At 36.0% G+C, this 25244-nt stretch overlaps 1 protein-coding gene across 1 annotated transcript; it reads right to left on the bottom strand.

The window, feature by feature from the left end:
* Nucleotides 1-23086: 23086 nt before the first annotated feature.
* On the bottom strand, nucleotides 23087-24431 carry LOC101672900 (SWI/SNF-related matrix-associated actin-dependent regulator of chromatin subfamily E member 1-like). The gene has a single exon (XM_045082040.1). It carries the CDS (start codon nucleotides 24373-24375, stop codon nucleotides 23143-23145), a length of 1233 nt encoding a protein of 410 aa, XP_044937975.1. The 5' UTR covers nucleotides 24376-24431; the 3' UTR covers nucleotides 23087-23142.
* Nucleotides 24432-25244: the final 813 nt, after the last annotated feature.

The raw sequence follows: 25244 nt of genomic DNA, 5'->3' as shown, positions 1-25244 counted from the left end.
TTAAACCTATATTCAGGACTCCACCACAACAGTATGTCCATTTTAAACCTCGTTCAATCTACAATTCATTTATTAGATAATATTTACTGAGTAACCAAAATATTTCTAATACTGCTCTGTTGTGGATTTACACCAGTTGAAAATCAACAACAAAATCCCTGCCCCCTTGAGTGTTACAAACATGTAATTTTAATCTCAACTGCAATTCCTGAAATAGCCACCAAATAGATCCCATGGGATCCTTTCTCCCATTTACACATTTTCTATACCCTAGCCTTTAAAACAAACAAACAAACAAAAAACTACAACTAGGCACTTAAAAAAAAAAGATTTTATTTATTTATTTGAAAGAGATTGAGAGAGCAAGTGAAAGAAAGAGAGAGAGAGAGCGCGCAAGTGGTGGGGAGGGACAGAGGGAGAGGTAGAAGCAGACCCCCCATGGAGCATGGACCCCCCCCCTAATGCGGGGCTCAAGCCCAGGACCCTTTGGTCATGACCTGAGTGGAAGGTACACGCTTAACCGACTGAGCGACCCACGTACCCCAAAGAGCAGATAAACACTTATTAAAAATCCTTAGATGCCTTCACCTTTCAATAAGAATAAAAAGCTAAAACCCCTGGGTGGCTCAGTCTTTAAGTGTCTACCTTCAACTCAGGGGCTCAGGTCATGATCCCGGGGTCCTGGGATCAAGCCCCTTCTCGAGCTAACTGCTCTGTGGGAAGACTGCTTCTCCCTCTCCTTCCCCCCCTCCCCCTCCTTGTGTTCCTACTCTTCCTATCTCTATCTCTGTCAAATAAATAAAATCTTAAAATAAGAAAAAAAAAAAAGCCCCATACAATATTCAATGACTCCTGACTCCCAGCCACATCTCAGTCGGAGCATATCTCCTCAGACTGTTCACTCACTCCACTTCTAAATACTGTTTTTTTTTTCTGCTGTTCTTGAACATGCCAAGGACATGCTCACCCCTTGGGCTTAGCATGTGATCTTTGCCTGTTTAAAAATCTCTCTTCCCACGTATTTTCTTAACCTCCGAATCCATAATCATGCTTCTTATGTCATGAAAATAGTCGGCACCTTGGATGTAAATAATTTCCTCTGTTCTCTATTGTCCACCAACTGGATTATAAGGCTCCTAAGGAAAAAGACTGTGATTTTTCACTGCTGTATATGTAGCACCCAAAATAGAAGGTTAAATTACATATTGAATGTGTATATAAATGGATGAGTATATGCAATATTAATTTAGCATTCAAATAAAATATACAACCAAGAAAACTCTTTAGAAATTATACGTGTGCACTTTCTAAAGTATACAACTATTCACATGTTTGTATACCTTCTTTATATTTATGTATTATTTACATTTATAATGTAAAGACGTTTCATATTTATCCCAACTAACAGCATGATATTTCCCTATGATAAATCTTACAAATAGGTTCGGTCACATAAAAAATCATGTTTGAACAATTTACATAGTTTTAAACAATTGTGTGAAGGTTATTAGAAATTACAACTTGGATAGATTAAAAAGTTTTCTAGAATTTTACTTCCTGTTGTTTGAGATTTAGCTATGGATACCTGCTGTCTGATTTGCTATAGCCAAGACATGAATTATATTTACTATGGCCTTCTAGAGGGCTGCAGGATAAGTACTCATCAACTTTTGTATCAATCAAATAAAAATTTCAATAGAAAAAAATGATTGATGAACACCATCAGGACATTCAGTTGATGATAAGGCCAAGAATTTCAAGTAACGTATTTGCAAATTTTGACATTTTTGCCATACATAGAAATAAATGAAGATATAGGAAATGTCGCTTTCATACATGGGGGCAACCCAACTTGGTCAAGACAGAAGTCAAAAACATGAATGTTTCATGGAATTCTATTGCTTCAGTGAAAGGCAGCCATAAACCACACAGCTGATTTAAGAGATTTCAAGGTGCTTTTTGCGCCTACAAACCATTCCTGCACAATCTAAGTTGTTTGTCATCACCTCCAAAATGGCACTGAGGGCATCAGATCAAGCACAGGAAATAAATGGGCATTCAGAAAGAGATGAATGAATGGGTTTAGAAGTCAAAGCACAAGGATGTATGTGACACGATTCCAGATGGGTTCTGTACTCTGACAAGAAAAAGATGAACTTTCAAAGAACCGAGATAATGTTCATTAGGAATATAAACTCTGCCGTGACCAGCTCTGTGTCAAACTGCATTAAAGACTCCTTGCAATCTAGAGTATTTATCCAACTAGGAGTATAACATTTGCTTAGATTTTAAACCTTATGTTTAATGCATGATAATCATGGGTAATAAATTTTTCACAAATTATATTTCATTTGACAGCCAGGATGATTTATTAGGTTCGTGAATTCATTTAAAATTCAATACCTTTGGGTGCTGCATCACTGAACTTAATGAGCCAGATTCTCCCACTGAGTAAGTTGCTTTCAGGCTCCTAGGGTCCTATTAAATTAAGTTCTTCAGTACATTAAATGCTTCCCTAGTGTTTTAAAGAGTTAATACATCCTGCAATAGGGAAGTACCATATGAATTAAAAATAAAATTAACATGCCTTTTTTTTCCCATTCAAAGAGTAGTCTCTTTACTTAAAGTCTCATTTCTTTAGATTTATAAGGTTCTTTAATACATAGAAGTATTTCCAGACAAGTGAAATAGATGACTTGTTTTTGTTCTGTCATTCACAGAGAAATTGCTTTACAAACATCATTCCCCTTTCTTTCCATCTTTGCTGTTATTGGTATAACATTGCTTCTGTAATTGTAGAATCAGATGAATACAAAACTAAGACTGAGTTTTATTTGTTTCCTGGGAACACAGGGCCTTTGGTGACTAGTTGGTCTTTTCTAGTCTCTCCCTTCAGCAGTTTCTATTTGTAAACACTTTGTCCATTAGTGGGAGCAGATGGGTAGTAGTAAGTAATCTCTTTTAGCTCATGTTCATATAATTTTGCTCTAGTACAAAACAGAAATATAGAAATTGACATCAATATACCTTAAATATCATACTGCTTAAACATTATTACACATAGGAAGAAATACAACTACATGAGTTACAGTTAATGTAATTTATCTGGTAAGAAATATTTATTCACACAATAAAGGACCTTAAGAAATAAGGAGTGAAGAAATAAGCAAGAAAGCTCTCCTAATTACAACATATTTAACAAATACAAGCACACATATGAATACTTCTTTAAATAGAGTTAAAAACATATGGTGCATACTTTATGGCAATTAGGGAAAAAGCAGAAATGTAATATGAAATCATTTACTGTAAATAATAGGGCTATCATACCATCCTACAAAGGCATATGCTATATATAAATTCTTGAAAATTAGTGAGATGCTCTGAATTATAAATAATATATTCTCTTCAGAAAATTATTCCCACCCTGTCTCAGCTGTGTGTTTCTTATATTCATTTATTGATGGAAGGAATAGTCTTCACAATTAGTATTTTTTTCTTGCAAGTTAGTGTGATCATATGATTTTCCTTTCTAATTTCTCCCTTTCTCTCTAATCCACATTAACTACTTTGATATTTTGTGTTCCAGTTTAAAGTTTATTTTCTTAGAGGCCTTTCTGGTCCCCTAAACTGATAAAACCATGGTTCTATGTTCCTTTAATGCCAGTGAATGATAATATTCATCATACTTTATGGTAGTTACATGTTTATAAAGATGTTTCCACTCTATGATTTACACGAAAGCAGGGATATTAGCACATAATGTCTTTTTTATTAATACCATAGAGTGAGAGGCACCTGGGTGGTTAAGTTGATTAAGTGTCTGCCTTCAGCTCAGGTCATGATTTAGGTCCTGGGACTGAGTCCCACATTGGGCTTCCCGTTCAGCAGGGAGCCTGCTTCTCCCTTTCCCTTTGCTCCTATCCCCTGGTCATGCTCTCTCCCTCTGACAAATAAATAAATAAGATCTTAAAAACATACCATAGAGCTGAATAATTAAACTTTTCATAATAAACATGCTTTTGAATGTAAACTTCTATAATGTCAAACAGGAGAATTAGCAAATTATCCAATATTTAAATGTTTAACTTAAAAAAAAATAACAGATTGCTTTACCTTAGATTCCTTTTTGCTCTCTATCAATATTAGAATGTGGGCAAGTGGGGGCGCCTGGGTGGCTCAGTGGGTTAAGCCTCTGCCTTCGGCTCAAGTCATGGTCTCAGGGTTCTGGGATGGAGCCCCACATCAGCAGGGAGCCTGCTTCCCTTCCTCTCTCTCTCTCTCTGCCTCTCTGCCTACTTGTGATCTCTGCCTGTCAAATAAATAAATAAAACCTTTAAAAAAAAAAAAAAAGAATGTGGGCAAGTGCTGTAGGTCTTTGGCTAATATTCAGTAAGCTAAAAATATTTTATTAACAGGCATTGCTGATTTTTATGTATTTTAAATTTTAAAATTCACTTTATTGTTATGGTTTTCTTTATAAAAGAATGTTTGTTCACTGCATTGTCTCCTTGGTTGTCTCGGAATCAGGTTGTGGGCAGCCCTGGGTGATCCAGATGTCCGGTGGCTGGGACAATGGGGAGACCTTCTTCCAAGGAGGGGATTCATACAGTGTCCCAGTCTGCCATCAAGGAAAATTTGGAGGCAGCAGGCCTTTTGGAACACAAACTACCTTGTTATATACATACAATAAGTTTTCTATTTCTCAAAAAATGAATAAATAAATAAATAAATAAAAATTAAAAAGCGAATAACTGGAACGCCTGGGTGGCTCAGCGGGTTAAGCCTCTGCCTTCGGCTCAGGTCATGGTCTCAGGGTCCTGGGATCGAGCTCCACATCAGGCTCTCTGCTCAGCGGAAGCCTGCTTCCCCGAAACCCCCCACCTGCCTCTCTGTCTACTTGTGATCTCTCTCTCTGTGTCAAATAAATAAATAAAATCTTAAAAAAAAAAAGCGAATTACCAAATGAAATGAAAAGCAATACCATATAATATCAGTGCTGAGAAATAACTGCTGTTTATCTCCTGGTGTATGTTCTTTCAAATGTTTTCCTATTCATAAACTTACATTAAATAGCAAAGATCCTTTTAAGCTTAAAAGTTTAGACTTTTATAAATATGGAAGATGGGTCGGTACATCAGGAATACAAGTATTTGTTTCCATGGTATGTTTTGTAACACATTATGGGAGAGAGAGCTGAAAACAACACAATACAGGTTATATGTTGTCATTTTTCTACTTGGACTAATGAACTTGAGTGTAAAGTTTATCTGGACAATGGCAGGAAAAAGCAGGCATCAACATGGATGCCAATCATAGAAGACACCAGAATACATTCTCCTGAGTCACTTTCAAAGAGGTAGAAAATGAGTTTACACATTACACTGGTGGCAGAACAAGACAATGAAATTCAAAGATTTCTTTTAATGTAATTTTATTTTTATCTGCAAACCAGGCACTATGCGTTCATGTATTACCATCTGCATAGATGCTTCATACTATAGTTAGTATTTTAAAATGTACTTTTTTAATTATGATTTTCCATCCCAAAATATTCTACTACATTGTTTCATATTTAATGCCTACATAGAATTTCATTATAACTATGCCTCTGTAACAACAAATTTTTATGAAAAAGTCTTGTACAAAATCACAAATTGCAATGGCATAGCAATTTAAAAACTTAGAAAAGTAACTGAAAATGTGTCCAATTTCTTTTTAAGTACAATTGAACAGGGCCACAGATTGGTCTTCTATTGAACATATTCTGCATTCTAAATTTAACCTGCTAGAATTCTATTTAAATATCATCCTATTTAACCTTTTGAAATACAGGATTTGCTTTTCAATAGGAAGTTGGCATCCCATCAAAAAATGAAACCAAATGTACTTTGACATAATTATTGCCTACAGTAGCAAGCTTTTATTTGTGCATTATGGGTTGTGTATAATAAAAATATGGTTTCAGACTAATTTATTTTGCCTGTGTAAGATGGAAGAAATTCAAGTAAGGGGGAAAACACACACTTTACTTCAGGTTTATGAAACAATCTACATAATATATGACAAATATTTCATTCATTGCAATGAATAAATGCTTATTTAGCATTAAAATTTACAAAGTGGCATCACAAACCTTTCTTGTCAAGCAGCTAATGGATGAAAAAAATAAAGTATGAAAAAGTAAACAGAATGATATTGACATTATGCTGCAATTAGTTATCTGAAGGTCAGCATTCTGATAGACTTAAGGAAGGTGCCTAGGTTGTGTATGTGTGTGTGTGTGTGTGTGTGTGTGTGTAATGAATAGGAGCAATACTTCACAGTCCAGGGTGTTCAAATCCTATATGTGGAAAAAAAGAGAGAAAGAAAAATAGGATGGCAAAGGGGAAGGAAGACACAGGCAAACCTGGGAGAAGTACCTGAAAACAAAACAAAACAAAACAAAACAAAACAAAAACAACTGTTTATGGTGATGTAAATTGGGAGTAAGCTCTAGTTTTGTTTTGTTTTGTTTTTTAATTTTTTAAATTAACATATAATGTATTATTAGCCCCAGGGGTACAGGTCTGTGAATTTCCAGGTTTACACACTTCACAGCACTCACCACAACACGTACCTTCCCCAATGGTAAGCTCTAGTTTTAAAAAACTCTGATTCAATTTATAAAGTTTGCTGGGATGCCTGAGTGGGTCAGTCAGTTAAGATTAAGTGTCTGCCTTTAGCTCAGGTCATGTTCCCAGCATTCTGAGAACAAGCCCCATATCCAGCTCTCTCTGTTCAACAGGGAGTCTGCTTCTCCCTCTCCCCTTCCCCCAACTCATGTTTGCTTTCTTTCTCCCTCTCTGATATAAATAAATAAAATATTACAAAAAAAAAAAAACAGGAACAATAACAAAGAAAATAAATTATAAAGTTTGCCAGATGACTATAGCAGTTTGTAATCCACAATTTTGAACTGAAAAACTAAATTTAAGCACTTGTTTATTTCAGTAATGCTAAAGTTGAGGAGAGGCTTATTTTTTTCTCTGATAACAGAAGATTGATAAAATCATGTCATTTTTCAATCACTGACAGGTTAATTAAGGTCAGATAATTATTCCTTTACACAGATTTTTATGATATTGGAATACTTGAAGATTCTGCTACTAACTTGGATTTTCTTTAAGGTCATTTAAGTTGCTAAGTGATATAATGGAAAGGAAGAAAATACTTCTAATGTATGACTCATGCTATTGTAAAACTTTCAAGGATTTCTCTCCTGTTTGAAGCTTATCCTGTGGATTCTTTGAACTAAAAACATTTTCTGGTAAATACCACTTAGGAATTAGTAAAAACAATTGAACTGGACACTGTTTATCCCATGTTTCTCTTTATTCCACCTTTGAAATAGGAATATTTAATTGTAGCATAAATTATTCTGAAAATATTTTTTTAAAAATGATGCCAGAAAAAGCTTAGAAAAAGACATATCTTTTATCTGAATGTCTCTATAACCAAACATTTTTCCTTCTTTTCTACACCATGCCTGACTTCTTAGCAGCAGGTAGCTCACTATGTCTAAAATTAGCCTCTATAATCTTTAGATATACATCATAGTTTCAGATACCTCTTCTTCAATGTAACCAAAATTTCCCCTCCTATCTTCCAAAACTTAAAAGATGTTCCTGCTGGTAACCAGGTTTCCTCCTGAAATATATGGGAGAGTCAAGAACACAACAAAGGAGTTCGTTGCAAAATTATCCGTCTGAGGAGGATAATAGTTTGTTATAAGCACAGACACCTTATAGTGTATAGTACAGACACTGTATGGACAATAAACATACATCATTTGCTTTTTGTTTTTGTTTTTAATTTTTTATTTTTTATAAACATATATTTTTATCCCCAGGGGTACAGGTCTGTGAATCACCAGATTTACACACTTCACAGCACTCACCAAAGCGCATACCCTCCCCAATGTCCATAATCCCACCCCCTTCTCCCAAGCCTCCTACCCCCAGCAACCCTCAGTTTGTTTTGTGAGATTAAGAGTCACTTATGGTTTGTCTCCCTCCCAATTCCATCTTGTTTCATTGATTCTTCTTCCGCCCACTTAAGCCCCCATGTTGCATCACCACTTCCTCATATCAGGGAGATCATATGATAGTTGCAAACACCTGCTCTTTGTTTTTAAGCTGTCTTAGCTGATTGGAAGAAAGCTCAGAATCAGGATCTTGAAAGAAACCGTAAGAGATAAAAAGAGATGCAGAGGGTTTGGTTCACAAATGTAACTATTTTACAGGGCCCATCACCTCTCAAACATCTTATCATACCACATTTTTTCATATTTTTTCTAAGTAGTGCAAGCTCTATTGGCACACTTTTAACACTTCTGAGCAATCTCAGCCTTTTATAAACAAAGTTTTACATATTTTAGACTTTGACTCTTATTTACATATATATATATATATTTGCTTTTTCTTTGAAGAGTATTACTATTTTTAGGAAAAAGATGACATTTTTGACAATTATTTTTGTATATCAGCTGTGTGATCTAAGAAATCCCATTTGTTTAAAACTCTTTCTGATCAGGATGCCTGGCTGGCTCAGTTGATTAGGTGGCTATCTTTGGCTCAGGTCATGACCCCAGGGTGTTGGGATTGGATCCAACCCACTTCAGGCTCCTTGCTCAGCAGGGAGCCTGCTTCTCCCCCTGCTTGTGCGCTCTCTCTCTCTGACAAATAAATAAATAAAATCTTTAAAACAAACAAATAAACAAAAAAATTCTCCATGATCTGAGAAATTCCTTAGCTTTTCTTTATTCTTGGTGGGATGTGGCTCCACTTAAATGGAAAGCAACTTGAGTATCATTGTGCACAGTTATTTATAAGATCAAAGAATCCTACATCTGGCAACTCTTGATGGTACTGTGGGTAGTAACCAGGTCTAGTTGGCACTACAGTTAATAGGGAATCAGAAATTAATAAAAAAAACTAGGAGAAAACCTCTAATGGGTCTCTGACACTTGGTCTTCTGCTACTTTTGTTTAATTATGATTAAATAAATGATGACTGATCTAGCCCTGCTCCGTGGGGAGTCTGCTTTCCATCTCCCTCTGCCCCCTTTCCCCTGCTTGGATACTCTTGCTCTCTCTCTCACATAAGCAAGCAAACAAATAAATAAATAAATAAAATATTTTAAAAAATTAACACAAAATGGATCAAAGACTAAACATAAGACTGGATATTCTAGAACTCCTAGAAGAAAACAAGGAGGAAGATCCTCAACATTGGTCTTGACAAGGATTATTTGGCTATGACATCAAAAGCATAAATTAAAAAAAAATCAATAAGTAGGACTACATCAAACTTAAAATCTCTGCACAGCAAAGGAAAGGGTCAACAAAATGAAAAGGAACCTACAGAATGGGAGAAAATATTTGCAAACCATATATCATATAAGGAGTTAACATAAAAAATGTATAAAGAGCTCATGCAAATCAATAACAAATATCCCCAAATGGTCCAATTAAAAAATGAACAAAGGAACTAAATACACACTTTTCCAAAGAAGTTATATAAATGGCCAAAAGGAACATGAAAGATTCTCAACATCACTAAACATCAGAGGAATGCAAATTAAAGCAACAAAGTATCACCTCACATCTGTTAGAATAGCTATCATCAAGAAGACAGGTCTTACGCATTGGTGAGGATGTGGAGAAAAAAGAACCCTTGTACACTGATGGTGGGGAGCAAATTGGTTCAGCCACTTATGGAGAACAATATGAAAATTTCTCAAAAAACTAAGATTTTTCATTAAATTTTATAGTTGGAATGAAATATTATTCAGCCATGAGAACGTAGAAAATCCTGCCATGACATGGATGAATCTTGAGGACATTATGTTAAGTGAGATAAATCACACAGTGATATACAAATGCTGTATGATATCACTTACATGTAAAATCTATAAAAAACGGAACTCATAAAAAATAGGTTAAATTGTGGTTATAGTTAGTTAGGGGTAGGAGAAAAGGAGAAATGTTGGTACAAACTTGCCATTAGTAGAATAACAAATCTTGGAAATTAAATGCATAGTATCATCATTATATACAAAAATATTATATTATAAACATCAAATTTGCTAAGAAACTAGACCTTAGTTATTCTCACCACAAAAAGAAATACTTTTGTGATATAATAGAGGTGCTAGATATTGTTACAGTTGCAACCATAGGACAATATACAGATTCATTAAATCAACATTATATACCTTATATTTACACAATGTTGTATGTAAAATGTATTTCAAAAATATTGCACAAATAACAGTTATAATTTCAGGGATTTTATGATTGATAAAAAGTAATTCCTGGTAAATTAAAAGTATAAATATGAAAAATCAAACTTTATAAATATTTTAGATATATAATAGAATGCTTATATGAACATGGGAAAGAAAATATCTATTTACTAAATCAGTCAAGAAAGAACATACAAGAAAATTATAAAATTATATATTTGATAAGTTTACCATTATAATTTGTAATTATAAATTTGATAAGTTTACCATTAACATCTTTGGAAGTCATCTCACCAAGAACCTTTCCTGATAAAAGGAACAGGGAGAAAATATTTGCCAAGTAACTGTGATTATATTTGTATCACTCTTTTTGGCAAGCATTTCATTTTTCCTGCCAGATCTCCTAGAAGAATGACTTTGCTTGTCTACTGCTTATTCAAAAGTTGTGTGGTCATTGATTTGCTTTGATCAATGAAATCTGAATCAAACTGTCATGTGCCTGAGTGTCATTTCTGGGTCAGAGCTTTAAAAGCCTATTATCTGTTGACTTCCTTTCTCTTTTCCTTACCTCTGGGGACCAGAAATATCCCAGACCTGAGAGTAGTCACTCAGCAATGGATCCCAGAGTGGGGATGATTCACAGAGAATTTGATGGTAAGTGAGATAAAAACTTGTTTATTTCTCAACTTATTTTTTTAACCATAATGTAATTTAATCATATGCTAAATCATATAATTTAACATAATTTAATTAATTATAATTAAAATTCAAAACATAAATAAGACACTTTAAAAAAAAAACTTAACAAATCAAAAGACAAACTGAAAATTTTATGAACAAGTTACTTACAGAAAAGAAATCTCAGATGGTCTATAACTACATTAAAACTCTAAGTAAATGTGAATGCTCTCTTGGTAGATATCACTTCATTTTAATTCCCAGTGTCCTAGTCACCTGACATGAACTCCCAAAGATCACAACTATAAGAATCCTCATACTGTGGGTTGGGGCTTCAACACACAAGTTCTGGGGGACATAATTCAGTCCACAGCAGTCAACAAGCCTCATGCACCTTGGGGTGCCTACCCATTAGGTTATGATTGGACACTGAAACTCAACTAGGGTAGTTTGCTCAACTTTGTCAGTTTTTTGTTTGTTTGTTTTTTAACCAGGATGTTCTGCTCATTGTCCTTCAGTTGCTCTCACAGGGCTCGCAGAAGTCATCTATCAAGGACTGCAGCCTCGGATCCACGGGGATAATGTAGGTCAGTTCCTAACCCAGTAGGAGACACATACTGTGCTTTAAAGTAATCATCAGATTTAATTCTTCTAGTCCATACTTAGAAGTTATTTTTCCTTTTGATGACTTGCCTAGAACTCAGGTGTCTGCTCTAACTTTTATTCCTTTGAGGCTAAGACATATAACACCATGAACTAGTTGTTTTTTTTTTTTCTGTCAAAATTATCAAATGGTCTGTACTTAATGCATTAGATTGTTGATTTAAATACATTTTAATAGTTTACTTGTGGAATATCCTTCTCATATGAGAGTAATAGAAACTCACTTTTGAACAATATTAAATAAGAGGATAGCACTACCTCCTTATTCTACTTCTGTTCATAAGGTTTTTACTTTATTATTGAGATTGAAGCTACTGGGGTTAGTGCTGGATCTTGGCCTATGCTCTACAAGTCAGCATATAATTAGGTAGTAGAAAGCCTATGGGTACTTTGCTTTGTCACTTAAGTGGTTTAGATCTAAAGTGCCCAAAATAAGGGCTCTATAGCTGCTAAATCCGTTCTCTATTACAAAAAATCATGTATACTTTCTCTCTACATGGGCTTCTAATCATTACTGACCTGACTTTTCAGGCTGTCCTAATAATATGAATCCTAGAGCCTCCAATACAGAGTGCCAGCGGTTTAATATGGATTTTATCACAAATATATCCTCCCCTGGCCTAGCATAAAAACTCAGAAATGATGAGGGGAGTGAGGTTTCTTTTTCTCTATATCTCAGAAAATATGTTATATTGTTTGATGTCAGGAAGGGACTCAAACTAAAGGTTAACACTTTTTCTTTTTTTAAACCATTAATTTACAAAAAAGAAGACAAATTCATTTTTCATTTATTTTATAGAATGATTAAGTTTTCCTCCATGGGTTTCCAAGAGTTACAGAAATTATTGTCACAATTAAGCTGTTATTATAATTGTTTCTTTTAAAAATTATTTATTTATCTATATATTAGTCTATTTATTTATGAGAGAAAGAGAGACCACCCCCAAGTGGAGGGGTGGGGCAGAGGGAGAAGCAGGCTCCCCAGTGAACAGGGAGCCCAATGCAGGACTCGATCCCAAGACCCTGGGATCATGACCTGAGTAGAAGGCAGACGCCTAACGATTGAGCCACCCAGGTGTCTAATTCTGTTCCTGCTAAGTATGTACGAGATACTACATGAAATCCTCTTATAATGCTTTGGGAAATCTAACTTAATATTTATTTATTTACTTACACACTTATTTATATATTTTTTATTTTTTAAAAATATATTATTTATTTATTTATTTGAGAGAGAGAGAAAGAAAGAGCAGGTGAGTATGGGTGGTAGAGGGAGACCAGACTCCAAGCTGGGCAAAGAGTCCCAGTCAGGGGATGAGATCATGTCCTGAGCCAAAAATGTCAAATGCTTAAAGTACTGAGCCTCCCCCCAGGCACCCCTAACTTAAAATTCAGCAAAGATCTACTCGGAACTAGTTTGTATACCATGTACAGATGGTGTGTTTTGAAAGGGCAGGCTTATTTACTTTACTTCTTCAGTTAGCAATCACAACAGATAGTGCTTATAAAGACTGACTATATGCCATTTTGCATTTATTACCTTATTTGATTCTATGACATAGGTGATTATTTCCTATATTCTTTTTTTAAAATTTTTTCAAGTTATTTATTTCCAGAAAAACAATATTCATTATTTTTTCACCACACCCAGTGCTCCATGCAGTCCGTGCCCTCTATAATACCCACCACCTGGTACCCCGACCTCCCACTCCCCGCCCCTTCAAAACCCTCAGATTGTTTTTCAGAGTCCATAGTCTCTCATGATTCACCTCCCCTTCCAATTCCTATATTCTGCACCTATGGAAAGCAATGCTTACAATTTAAGAAACTTGTCAAATTTAGGTGACTAGAGAGAGATGGAGTTGAGATTGATTGATCAAAGATTTTATTTATTCATTATAGAGGGGGAGAGAGAGCAGGAGGAGGGGCAGAAGGAGAGAGAGAGAATCCCAAGCAGACTCCGCCCTGAGCATGGATCCTGACTCAGGGCTGGATCCCACAATCCTCAGATGGTGATCTGACCCAAGCAAAGAGCCAGTTGCTTAACACACCTGCCACCTACCTAGTTGTCCCTGAAGTTGACATTTAAATGCTGATATTCTGACTGCAGAGACAGAGCTCCTAATCATTATCCTCTCTTCTCTATCAGTAGACCCATGTGGGGTAAAATGTTAAACACACAAATTTTTGATTACTCTCCTTGAATATTTGAGTGCAAAATTTGATAACCTACAGTTTTAAAAATTTATCATGTGATTCTGCTGACTGCAAGGTATTAAACCTCTGATTTATGAGGTTTAAACTTTTCAGCTGCAGTTCCCTGATGGGCATGAGTTTCCAGGTTATTGAAAGCTTAGTCTCATTAAAATTTATTATTTTTCAGCATTCTCATTCATCATATTTTAATATTATAAGTCTATTTCAGATAGTGCATGAAAACAGTCCCTGATTCCAAGCTTTGACAAAGACTGTTCCTTTAAAACCTGGTTAAATATTTGTGTAACTGACGCATTCATCATCAAAAGGTCACAGCTCCAAAGGGGGAAGAAAGTTAATCTGGGGAACCCTAACTGAAAAACTTCTTTCTAGTTAACATATGCAGGACTGTCACTAGTAGGGCAGGAAAAGCGCTCTATTATTCCATGACTCTTACGGTGTCTGCAGTTGCCTAAATAGACATTTGCTCACAAATTGAAGCAATTTCTGAAAAACAAACAAACAAACAAACAAACATGTATCTAAGTTTAGACTTAAAAATCCAGTAGGAATATATAATACTACCAGATTTAAAATAGGAGCATGATTCAGTAAGAAGCATAAAATACAGTAGTGATTATCACTGTTTTAAGTCCTACACTTACTACACCATTAAGGAGGAGGGAGTTGCATACATAACACTGTGACTTACTGATGGTTGAATCTATTACCAGAAGACAGATTTTTTTTTCACATTTCTGAATTTATATGGCGGAAAACTGCAAGAAATATAATAATAATATCCCCTTCATTTTATATTTAATTTCAGTATGTTTGAAGGTAAAGTCCATGATTGGAGGAAAAGATATTTCAAAAATGAGAAAGTTTTGGAGATAATTTGGAGAAGATCCTGCCACCAACAATATGATAGAGATTTACATTCTATATTTTCCAGAGTCTGACTCATAGTAGGAACTGAGAATATTTCAAAATAATGAACCTACAATCTCTCCATAAAGGGATTGGTTACTTGAAAACTAATTCTTCTTATTTTCATACAATCTCACTTCCATCAGCCCCTTTACATTTTTTCCCTCAAAGTCTGCTTTTCTTTATTTTTTATTTTTATTTTTTTAAAGATTTTGTTTATTTGACAGACGGAGATCACAAGTAGGCAGAAAGGCAGGCAGAGAGAGAGTGGGGAAGAAGCAGGCTCCCCGCTGAGCACAGAGCCAGATGCTGGGCTGGATCCTAGGACCCTGGGATCATGACCTGAGCCAAAGGCAGAGGCTTTAACCCACTGAGGCACCCAGGTGCCCCTGCTTTTCTTTATTTTGAGCACAATTCCTTATATAAAACTTTATGAATGTGAGGAACTTCAGGTTGTAGGATGTTAATCATGTTTCCCTGTCTTTTCCTCAAAAGTCCTAGGTGATGTTTTAGCTACTGTGATGTTAATAAATTGTTGTGAGCAGTTTGTAGCTATTCATCAATTGCTAAGACCAGGGTGGAAAACAAGCTATTCTGAGACACCTTAATACACTTAGCAACTTCTGATACTATTTTGCTTAAATTTTAGATTCTATATACCACTTCCTGACTAATAAGGGAGTTTTATTCTAATCCCTTCAAAATCTAAAATTTTCTGAGTATCTTGATTTTATTGCTTTTATGTGTCATGGAAATTAAATATTATCTCCACTTATCTATCTCTCACTCAAAAATTATTTTTGAACTCTATTATAAGCATTGCTTTTTGCTACTCAGAGGAAATGTACAGATAAGTGGACAGAACTTGCCTGTGCAATTTGGAGGTTTGTTTGGGGGGGGTAAAGAATATATATGTTGTGAAACTAAATGCATAGTAAAATTAATAGGCTTAATTCTCCCTGTTAGATATGAGAAAGAAGACATCTCTCCCTTTTCTTAGAGCATTTACTTTAGAAAAATGTTTAATTATAACTGATTTCTCTTTGAAATGTAAGTAAATGTTTTAAAGGCTAAATAAGACTTTACCAACTTTAAAACCCAGAAATGTCTTTCTCAAATACATAGGAGCCATTTCTTTGAAATGGATATAATGCCTCTAACTCTCATTGTCTGAGAGAGGATAGGAGTCTAACATCTGTGGGGTGTCTTGCTCCCAAGTTGTAAAACTATATATGAGAGGTTTATTTTTTCCTTTAGATAAAGCCAATTAACTAACACAGATGGTCAACCCAATTAACAAGTGTATTTAGCATGAATTATATGTGAGAAATCATGCTGTTAAATAGTCTACTTGAGAACTAGGTGTGGTTTATGTCTTGAGAACCTGTGTGCAATGGATCGTATGTGCTTGCTCATCTACAAAGGTGAGATTTCCTCCTGATTTTGTAATCACTAGTACATTGTCTGTGATGCACATCATATTCTGCTTTAATGTTTATTCAATAATAAGATGTTTTTCTTTCTTTTTCTGCCTTTGTGGAGAGATTTTCTTGGTTGGCAGGGGATTTTGTTTTTAATTATATTTCCCCAACAACATACAATCTGTTATCAATGTTTATTTGCAAAGTAATTATCCCCAAGGCACTCAAAATCCACTTTTTTTTTTCTCTCTCTCTCTTTCTCTCTGGGAAGATTGAGAATAACAACACTCAATCTAAGGGGAAGGATACTGGTTAGAGCTTAAACATAAGTAGGTGGATCCTATTAGGTTATTTTCACTTTCAGAGAAAACTCCGGGTTCATGTTGTAAAATTAGCATTGGGAAAACCTGTGACAATGAAGCAACTGTATTTTTTTGTTGTTATTTTTCAGCATTCAGGAAGTATGTGTGTTTCTTTAGATTAGTTAATTGCTTATTATCCTGTGTTTTGTGGTCTGGTTTTCCTCATTCATTAACTGCAAGAAAGGAGGGCACCGTGGATCAGCTCCAGGAAGTGATGTGGATATTACCAAACATTAGATTTAGGTTGGGAATAAGGTAGGTAGATGATCTGAATTGTCCTCAAGGACAATATTGTCTTCAGCAAGCAATACAGATCATAAAACAGCCAAGAACAGTAGCAGAGCTGATCAAAGTTGGAGAAATGGAGCAGTAATTAGTTGGTAAAATCCAAGGTTGGTAGAGTCTTGGGTTAGTCTCCTCAGCGTGGTTTGCACAATGTCAAAAAGAGAAAGAGAAATCAAGGTCTGTTTCTCTACATTGAACTGTAGGGTTTAATCCTTGAGTAGGAAAATAATTTGTTACTTAAATTTTATCAACGGGTAAGTGTTTAAGCAAAGGGAAAATAAGAGTTTATGGTCTCCGAATATTTTCTCTCCATCAACTTATTTCAAACCTAAACCTCATTTTGTTAACCTCAGAAACAAACTACAGAGTAGAAAAAACTAGGGAATCAATTCAGTTTGAAAGATGCTAGGGAAATCTTCAGAGAGGAGAGGACATGAACATTGCGTTTAGAGAATATGCAGATGTTTACTGTTCATGTTAAAACATTTTCCAGTGTAAGCTGCAAACGAATGCTTTAAGTTCATTTGCCAATATCCTTCATGTAACTTTCCTTATAAAGATATCCACCTTAAACATTAAAATATTTGAATTACTTCTCCTTGCTCCCTGTAAAAGACCAAGAGTTTAAATATGGACCAATAGATGCTTACTGCTCCAGACTCTTTTTAAACTACAGCTGAGCTTCCTAATCTCATGATGCAATGATTTATCTTCTGCTGCAACAGCTCCATGTGGGTTTGGGAAATGAAGGAAAACACAATGCCTGTTTTCTGTATTATGTGCTTGTTTTTTTTGTTTTGTTTTGTTTTGGTTTTGGTTTTTTTTTTTTTTGTCACCTTAAATTTTTATATAAGGTGAAGTGAGGAAATTAAGCAGCTCTGATCTATGACCTTTTACCTATCTTCTATTTACTTGATATTATTTCTCCCAAGACTACTAACTTCCTTGGAATTTCTATAAGAAATGTACACTATAATGTGTGCTCTCTCACTTTTAATTAGCACTCACCAACATTCTCCTAGAAACATTATGATTTAAGGGATAAAGTAAACATCATTTTAAAGGATAAAAATTTAAATAGAGTCCGTATCTTGTAATACATCATGTGGATTAGTTCTCTTTCCAATGTGAGAGATTTTATTTTTTTTAAAGGATTTATTTATTTAATTGACAGAGAGAGAGAGAGTGATCACAAATAGGCAGAGAGGCAGGCAGAGAGAGAGGGAAGCAGGCTCACTGCTTAGCAGAGATCCCGATGTAGGGCTCGACCCCAGGACCCTGAGATCATGACCTGAGCTGAAGGCAGAGGCTTGACCCACTGAGCCAACCAGGTGCCCCCAATGTGAGAGATTTTAAAAATTATCTATGAATAAAATATAATGCCATATATACAAAAAACATTTAATTGTACTTGGAACTCAATTAGTGGAATAGCTAAGAGACAATTTTGTACTCATGAACACCGATTATCAAAGCCCCTGAAGGTAGATCTAAGAGACTATCTCATCTTGGGGTACCACTAGATTTGTAGGTGAACTTTTAAAAAAATATATTTTATTTCTAGCAACCTCTATACTCCACGTGGGACTTGAACTTATCATCTTGAGATCAAGAGATGCATGCTTCACTAATTGAGCCAGTTAGGCACCCTGAAGATGAATTTAGTTTAGGAGAACTTTTCTACAGCCAAGTAAAATTTTTCATGAATTTAAATTTTATATATGATCATGTGTTATTTATCGCCATATTAAAGAAAATCCCCTGGGACGCCTGGGTAGCTCAGTGGGTTAAGCCTCTGCCTTCAGCTCTGGTCACGATTTCAGGGTCCTGGGATTGAGCGCTGTGTCGGGCTCTCTGCTCAGTGTGGAGTCTGCTTCCCCCCTCTCTCTCTGCCTGCTTCTCTGCCTGCTTGTGATCTCTGTCAAATAAATAAATAAAATATTTTTTTAAAAAATCCCCACACTTTACTACTTAAGCAACATATTTTTATTTCACTGTTTCTAAAAGTCAAGAAAAATAGAAGAGCTTAATCAGAGGTTCTGATCCTACGTCACCCTGAGTCAAATTTGCAGGCAAATTGTCAACCAAATTTCATCCTCTGTGAAGGCTTGACCACTGCTGGAAGGTCTGCTTGTAGGAGTTTCAGTCATACAGCTAGGAGTTTGTGCTGGCTGTCCCCGAGGGTACCATTGTTCTTTCCGTGTATATGTCCATCTTTCAAGCATTCTGTTCTCCTCACTAACCAAGTGAGTCAACCTCACTAACCAAGATAGATTTGGATTCCTTGGATTGTGACTGGGCTCAGAGAGAAAGAAAGAGAGAGAGAGAGATTTAAAAGAGGGAGAGAGAGATACAAAGAGAGATGAAGGAGAAGAAGAAGAAGGAGACAGAGAAGCAGCACAAGAAGAAGGAGGAGAAGGAAGAGGAGGAGGAAATGAGGAAGATGAACAAAGAAGAGGAAGAGATGGAGACCAGGAGAAGGAGAAGAGGAGGGGAAGGGAAAGAAAAAGGAGAGAGAAGGGAGAGCCAGAGAGACAAAAGAGCGAGTGAACACCAAGCACTAGTCTACGAGGAGGGAGCGAGGGCACTCAAGACTAAAGTTTTAGTATTTTACAATCGTATTTTAGAATTTACATTTCAAACTTCCTGTGGTATTTTATTCCTTAGAAGTGAGTCATTCATCCTTGCCTATACTCAAGGGGGGGGGGATATTAAATTCTATTTCTTGACGTGAGGAATATTAAGAATCTGAACATATGTTTAATATCACCACATGTCATAAAACTATTTAAATCCACTTTAGAACTTTAAAGAAATTATTTTTTTCAGATAAACACAATTTTCAATGGAGCAAAAATAATTTTCCAGCTGTGGAATGGCATAGAAGTTTATTATTGAAAACACACACACACACACACACACACACACACACAGCAAATTCACACATAATCAAATACATAACCTTCATGCATAAAGTTTTGTCAGAGGAGAAATGTTTGACTTTTCAAAAAGCCTCATTCATTAAAAATGAAATTACCTTTGTGTTCATTTTAGCTGTAACCTTTAAGCAATCAATGACTATATACTCCCTGTAATCATTCTTTAAAATTAGAATTATTGAAAAGCTTTATGATCACTGATGAATGAAAGAAAGTAATATTGATTTTTGACTAGGAGAGATGATCTCAGGCAGTAAACACGTGCAGTCCTAGAAGAAATCATTTCACTCTCCTTTCTGACATTATTGAAAAGGGTCAATTTTAAATACATTCAGGTTTAAAATTTGATCACACATTACTTTATGATACTTTAGATAATGTTTTAATCAAAGTAACTCCAGGATGAAAAGATTATATTGCATCAATTAAGATATTACAATAGCACAAATATTCAAAATTATAGAAGCGTGCATATATATCACTTTTAAGTCAATTTCTTCTTACCTTATTTTTTGTCATGTTTTCTCATTGCTGTTGTTGTTCCTTTGTTTCACTAAACAAATTAATTTGTGTAGTTACATCTATGTAAATGTGGAAGACAAAACTACTCCTCTATGACTAATCATCATTTAATAGGACCACTCTTTCGCTTATGATAGGATGGACACAGAAGAAAGCTGACATTTTCGGGCCATTGGATTAATATTACCAATAATTCTTGTAACATTTTAACAGTCATGATGTATGTGATAGTCTGTAGCTTGAATAATGCATGTGGTTCCTTATGTAACAAATAGTAAGACAATTAAGAAAAGTCATAACTTACTATTCTTAAATCTTAAAATTTTAAAAATAATAAAAAGAGAGGCTGTACATTGAGGGGATGTTTCATCATCTTTAAATGTATTTGTTCTCCATTTCCTAAAATTTCCCCCTTTTTAAAAATTAAGGCACAAAAACAGACACATAGATCAATGGAACAGAATAGAGAGCCCAGAAATAGACCCTCAAATCTATGGTCAACTAATCTTCGACAAAGCAGGAAAGAATGTCCAATGGAAAAAAGACAGCCTTTTCAATAAATGGTGCTGGGAAAATTGGACAGCCACATGCAGAAAAATGAAATTGGACCATTTCCTTACACCACACACAAAAATAGACTCAAAATGGATGAAGGACCTCAATGTATGAAAGGAATCCATCAAAATCCTTGAGGAGAACACGGGCAGCAACCTCTTCGACCTCTGCCGCAGCAACATCTTCCTAGGAACAACACAAAAGGCAAGGGAAGCAAGGGAAAAAATGAACTACTGGGATTTCATCAAGATCAAAAGCTTTTGCACAGCAAAGGAAACAGTTAACAAAATCAAAAGACAACTGACAGAATGGGAGAAGATATTTGCAAACGACATATCAGATAAAGGACTAGTGTCCAGAATCTATAAAGAACTTAGCAAACTCAACACCCAAAGAACAAATAATCCAATCAAGAAATGGGCAGAGGACATGAACAGACATTTCTGCAAAGAAGACATCCAGATGGCGAACAGACACATGAAAAAGTGCTCCATATCACTCGGCATCAGGGAAATACAAATCAAAACCACAATGAGATATCACCTCACACCAGTCAGAATGGCTAAAATCAACAAGTCAGGAAATGACAGATGCTGGCGAGGATGCGGAGAAAGGGGAACCCTCCTACACTGTTGGTGGGAATGCAAGCTGGTGCAGCCACTCTGGAAAACAGCATGGAGGTTCCTCAAAATGTTGAAAATAGAACTGCCCTATGACCCAGCAATTGCACTATTGGGTATTTACCCTAAAGATACAAATGTAGTGATCCAAAGGGACACATGCACCCGAATGTTTATAGCAGCAATGTCCACAATAGCCAAACTATGGAAAGAACCTAGATGTCCATCAACAGATGAATGGATCAAGAAGATGTGGTATATATACACAATGGAATACTATGCAGCCATCAAAAGAAATGAAATCTTGCCATTTGCAACAACATGGATGGAACTAGAGCGTATCATGCTTAGCGAAATAAGTCAAGCAGAGAAAGACAACTATCATATGATCTCCCTGATATGAGGAAGTGGTGATGCAACATGGAGGCTTAAGTGGGTAGAAGAAGAATAAATGAAACAAGATGGGATTGGGAGGGAGACAAACCATAAGTGACTCTTAATCTCACAAAACAAACTGAGGGTTGCCGGGGGGAGGGGGTTTGGGAGAAGGGGGTGGGATTATGGACATTGGGGAGGGTATGTGCTTTGGTGAGTGCTGTGAAGTGTGTAAACCTGGTGATTCACAGACCTGTACCCCTGGGGATAAAAATATATGTTTATAAAAAATAAAAAATTAAAAAAAAAATAAATCATATGTTCTTTCTCTAATCTCACTTCTCAATTTTATTATTCCTTGGGAAATATTTTCACTATAAAAAAATAAGCAGCCAAACCTAAATATGAATTGATTAATTCCACATTGCTATAACCTCTGGTTATTATTCAGTTTTGTTTATTTCCAATTTCCACCCTTGGAATCATCCAATTCCTTGCCATCCATTGCATTCTACTCCAATTTCTCTCTCTGCCCATTTCCAGTCTCCTGTGTATTTCTCATGCATTAAATCTAATGTCTTCTTCTTATGCAGAACTCTCTCCCTGGGAAATATATTTTTCTCCATGGCCTTAAGTCCCATTTGTATTCAGAGGTTCTAAAATAGACATCCCAGGACCAGATCTATCTTAATAACTCCAACTTACTTTATTTTTTTTAATGTTATTCTAGTCACCATACAAGTATTTCATTAGTTTTTGATGTAGTGTTCCATGATTCGTTATTTGCATAAAACACCCAGTGCTCATTGCAATGCATGCCCTCCTTAATACCCATCACCAGGATAACCCATCTTCCCTTCTAATCTGAAACCCTCAGTTTTTTTTTCCCGGAGTCCATAGTCTCTCATGGTTCATCTTCCCCTCTCATTGCCCCCACCCCCCACCTTCATTTTTCCCTTCCTTCTCCTAATGTCCTCCATGTTATTCCTTATGTTCCACATATAAGTGAAAACATATGATAATTCTCTTTCTCTGCTTGACGTATTTCATTTAGCATAATCCCCTCCAGTTCCTTCTATGCCAATGCAAATTTTGTGTATTCAACCTTTCTGATGACTGAGGAATATTCCATTGTGTGTATATATATATATATATATATATATATGTATATATATATACACACACATACATACATATATATGCCAGTGCAAATTTTGGGTGTTCATCCTTTCTTTTTTTTTTTTAAACTCAAAAAACATTTTTTTTTTCATTTAAAAAAGTATTTAGAACACATAAAACAAGGCAACATTTATTCTTTCTTCTCGTCTTCTGGGGCGGGGTCTGTTGGCGGCTCCTCCACCGTGGCGCTGTTGCTCTCCGAGCCAGTGTTACTATCACTGGTCCCTTCCTCAGCCATACTGTCCCCCCCCTCCTGCCCGCTCTCCTTGTCCTCAGGAGTAGATGTGCCTTCTTCACCATTCTGTTGGCTTTCCGTCGCTTCTTCAAGGTGTGTCTCCTCTGTCTCCGTCGGGATGCTCTCATCGTCCTTCTCTTGGGTCTTACTGGCAGCTTGCTCCTCCTCAGCAACCATGCTGCTCTGACTGCGTTCAGCTTGTCCTGCTGCCTCTTTCTCTCTTTCCTCCTGCCTTTTTCGAGCCTGCTCCTCTGCCTGTGCAATTTCAGCAGCAATTTTTTCCATATCCACTTCTACTTTTAAACCGCACAACCTTTTAAGTTCATTGTTAAATGAATCTGTGCTTTCCAGGAATTTCCTCTTCTTTTCCTGGTGTCGCTCCTCTATTTGAAGAAGTTCAGCTTCTAGCTTTCGCTGATGAACCATTAAGGACTGGACCTGTCGTTTGAGGACCTGCATTCTAGCTGTTGTGACAACTGACCGAACATCCGGCACCACACTCTCACTGAGGATTTCACTGATGAGGCGGTGGTTTCTCTGGAAACGGGCGGTGGCTGTATGCTTCATTGAAAAGCCATCATCATAATCGTCTGGATCTTCAGCAGGCTGGATGCTCATGTACGGCTCTCCTTTCTCCATGCGAGACTGTCTCTGTCGACTTTCTTCCTCTAAAGCAGCTTCTGCAGGACTTTTTGCATTTATGTAAGCAAGGTATGCGGGGGAATTATGATAGGCCTTCATAGATTCATTGTACTCTATCTTTTCTGCTTCGTATTCATTTAAATATTCTTGTTTTTCTTCATCAGTGAGATCTCGCCACATGCCACCAATAATCTTGCCAATCTCCCACAACTTTAGGTCAGGGTTGGAAGCTTTAACTTGGTCCCAGACCTTTCTGCTGTACCTCATGTAGGGCATCAGCGGCTTATCTGGTGGCTTTGGGGGTTTTGGAATCGTAATACCAGAGGATGCTGTGACCCGGCTGTTGGTGCCCGGGTTCCCTCCCAGCCTGTAGTTGTTGTAGGCGAGATGACTGTATGGATTGTATCCCACAAACCCTGGTGTGCTGGGCATTTGTGTTGCAGGAGCTGGGGTGGGAGGTGGGGCATAAGATGGTCTTTTTGACATTTTGGAAGATTAAGTTCTCAGTTCCTTAAGAATGAATCTGAGACACCGCGGGCAGAAAAAGCCGGGTATTCATCCTTTCTGATGACTGAGTAATATTCCATAAATAAATATATATATATATATATATATACCATATCTTCCTTATCCAAAGTGGCTATACCAACCTGCATTCCCACCAACAGTGTAAGAAGTTTTCCCTTTCTCCACATCCTCTCCAACATTTCTTGTTTCCTGCCTTGTTAATTTCTGCCATTCTAATCTCAATGTGGTTTTGATCTGAATTACCCTGATGGCTAATTATGCTGAACATTTTTTTCATGTGTCTGTCAGTGATCCCTATGTCATATACCACCTTACTTTATTTAACCAACTATATCATCTGTTTATAATCAGACAACCTAGCTAAGTATATAGTTTTTTTGTAATCCAACTGTATTTTGTAGAAAGCTGTTTTGAAACTCTCTTCCATTGTTTTCCTATCCAAACTATCACTTAGTCTTGTCAGTTTAATATTATCAATATAGAACTACATCCTTTTGCTTATCCCTCCTACAAACAATAGTTTTTCATTTTTTAATTTTTATTTATTTATTTTATTAGCCTGCTGTTTTGCTTTGGACAGTTTCATCTCTAGCAAACACACCCAAATCACTCTCAAAACTGTAAAGAACTCTATTTTTCAATAACTTTGATCATTGAATTCTCACTCTTAAATTATACTGTGAACTTTATCAATGTATTTAGTTTAAATACAAAACTTAACCTGCCCTATGAATCTTTATTTTCTATTTCAACTTCATCCTATATTTGCTTCCCCTTGATATCTATATTTAACCACTGTGACCTTCTTTTATTTAATCTGAAAGCTA

This window comes from Mustela putorius, unplaced genomic scaffold (genome assembly GCF_011764305.1).
Source record: "Mustela putorius furo isolate JIRA1106 unplaced genomic scaffold, ASM1176430v1.1 tig00000589_pilon_pilon_pilon, whole genome shotgun sequence".
Lineage (NCBI taxonomy): Eukaryota > Metazoa > Chordata > Mammalia > Carnivora > Mustelidae > Mustela > Mustela putorius.
The sequence above is the reverse complement of the archived record's forward strand: the minus strand, read 5'-3'. Positions and strand labels throughout refer to the sequence as shown.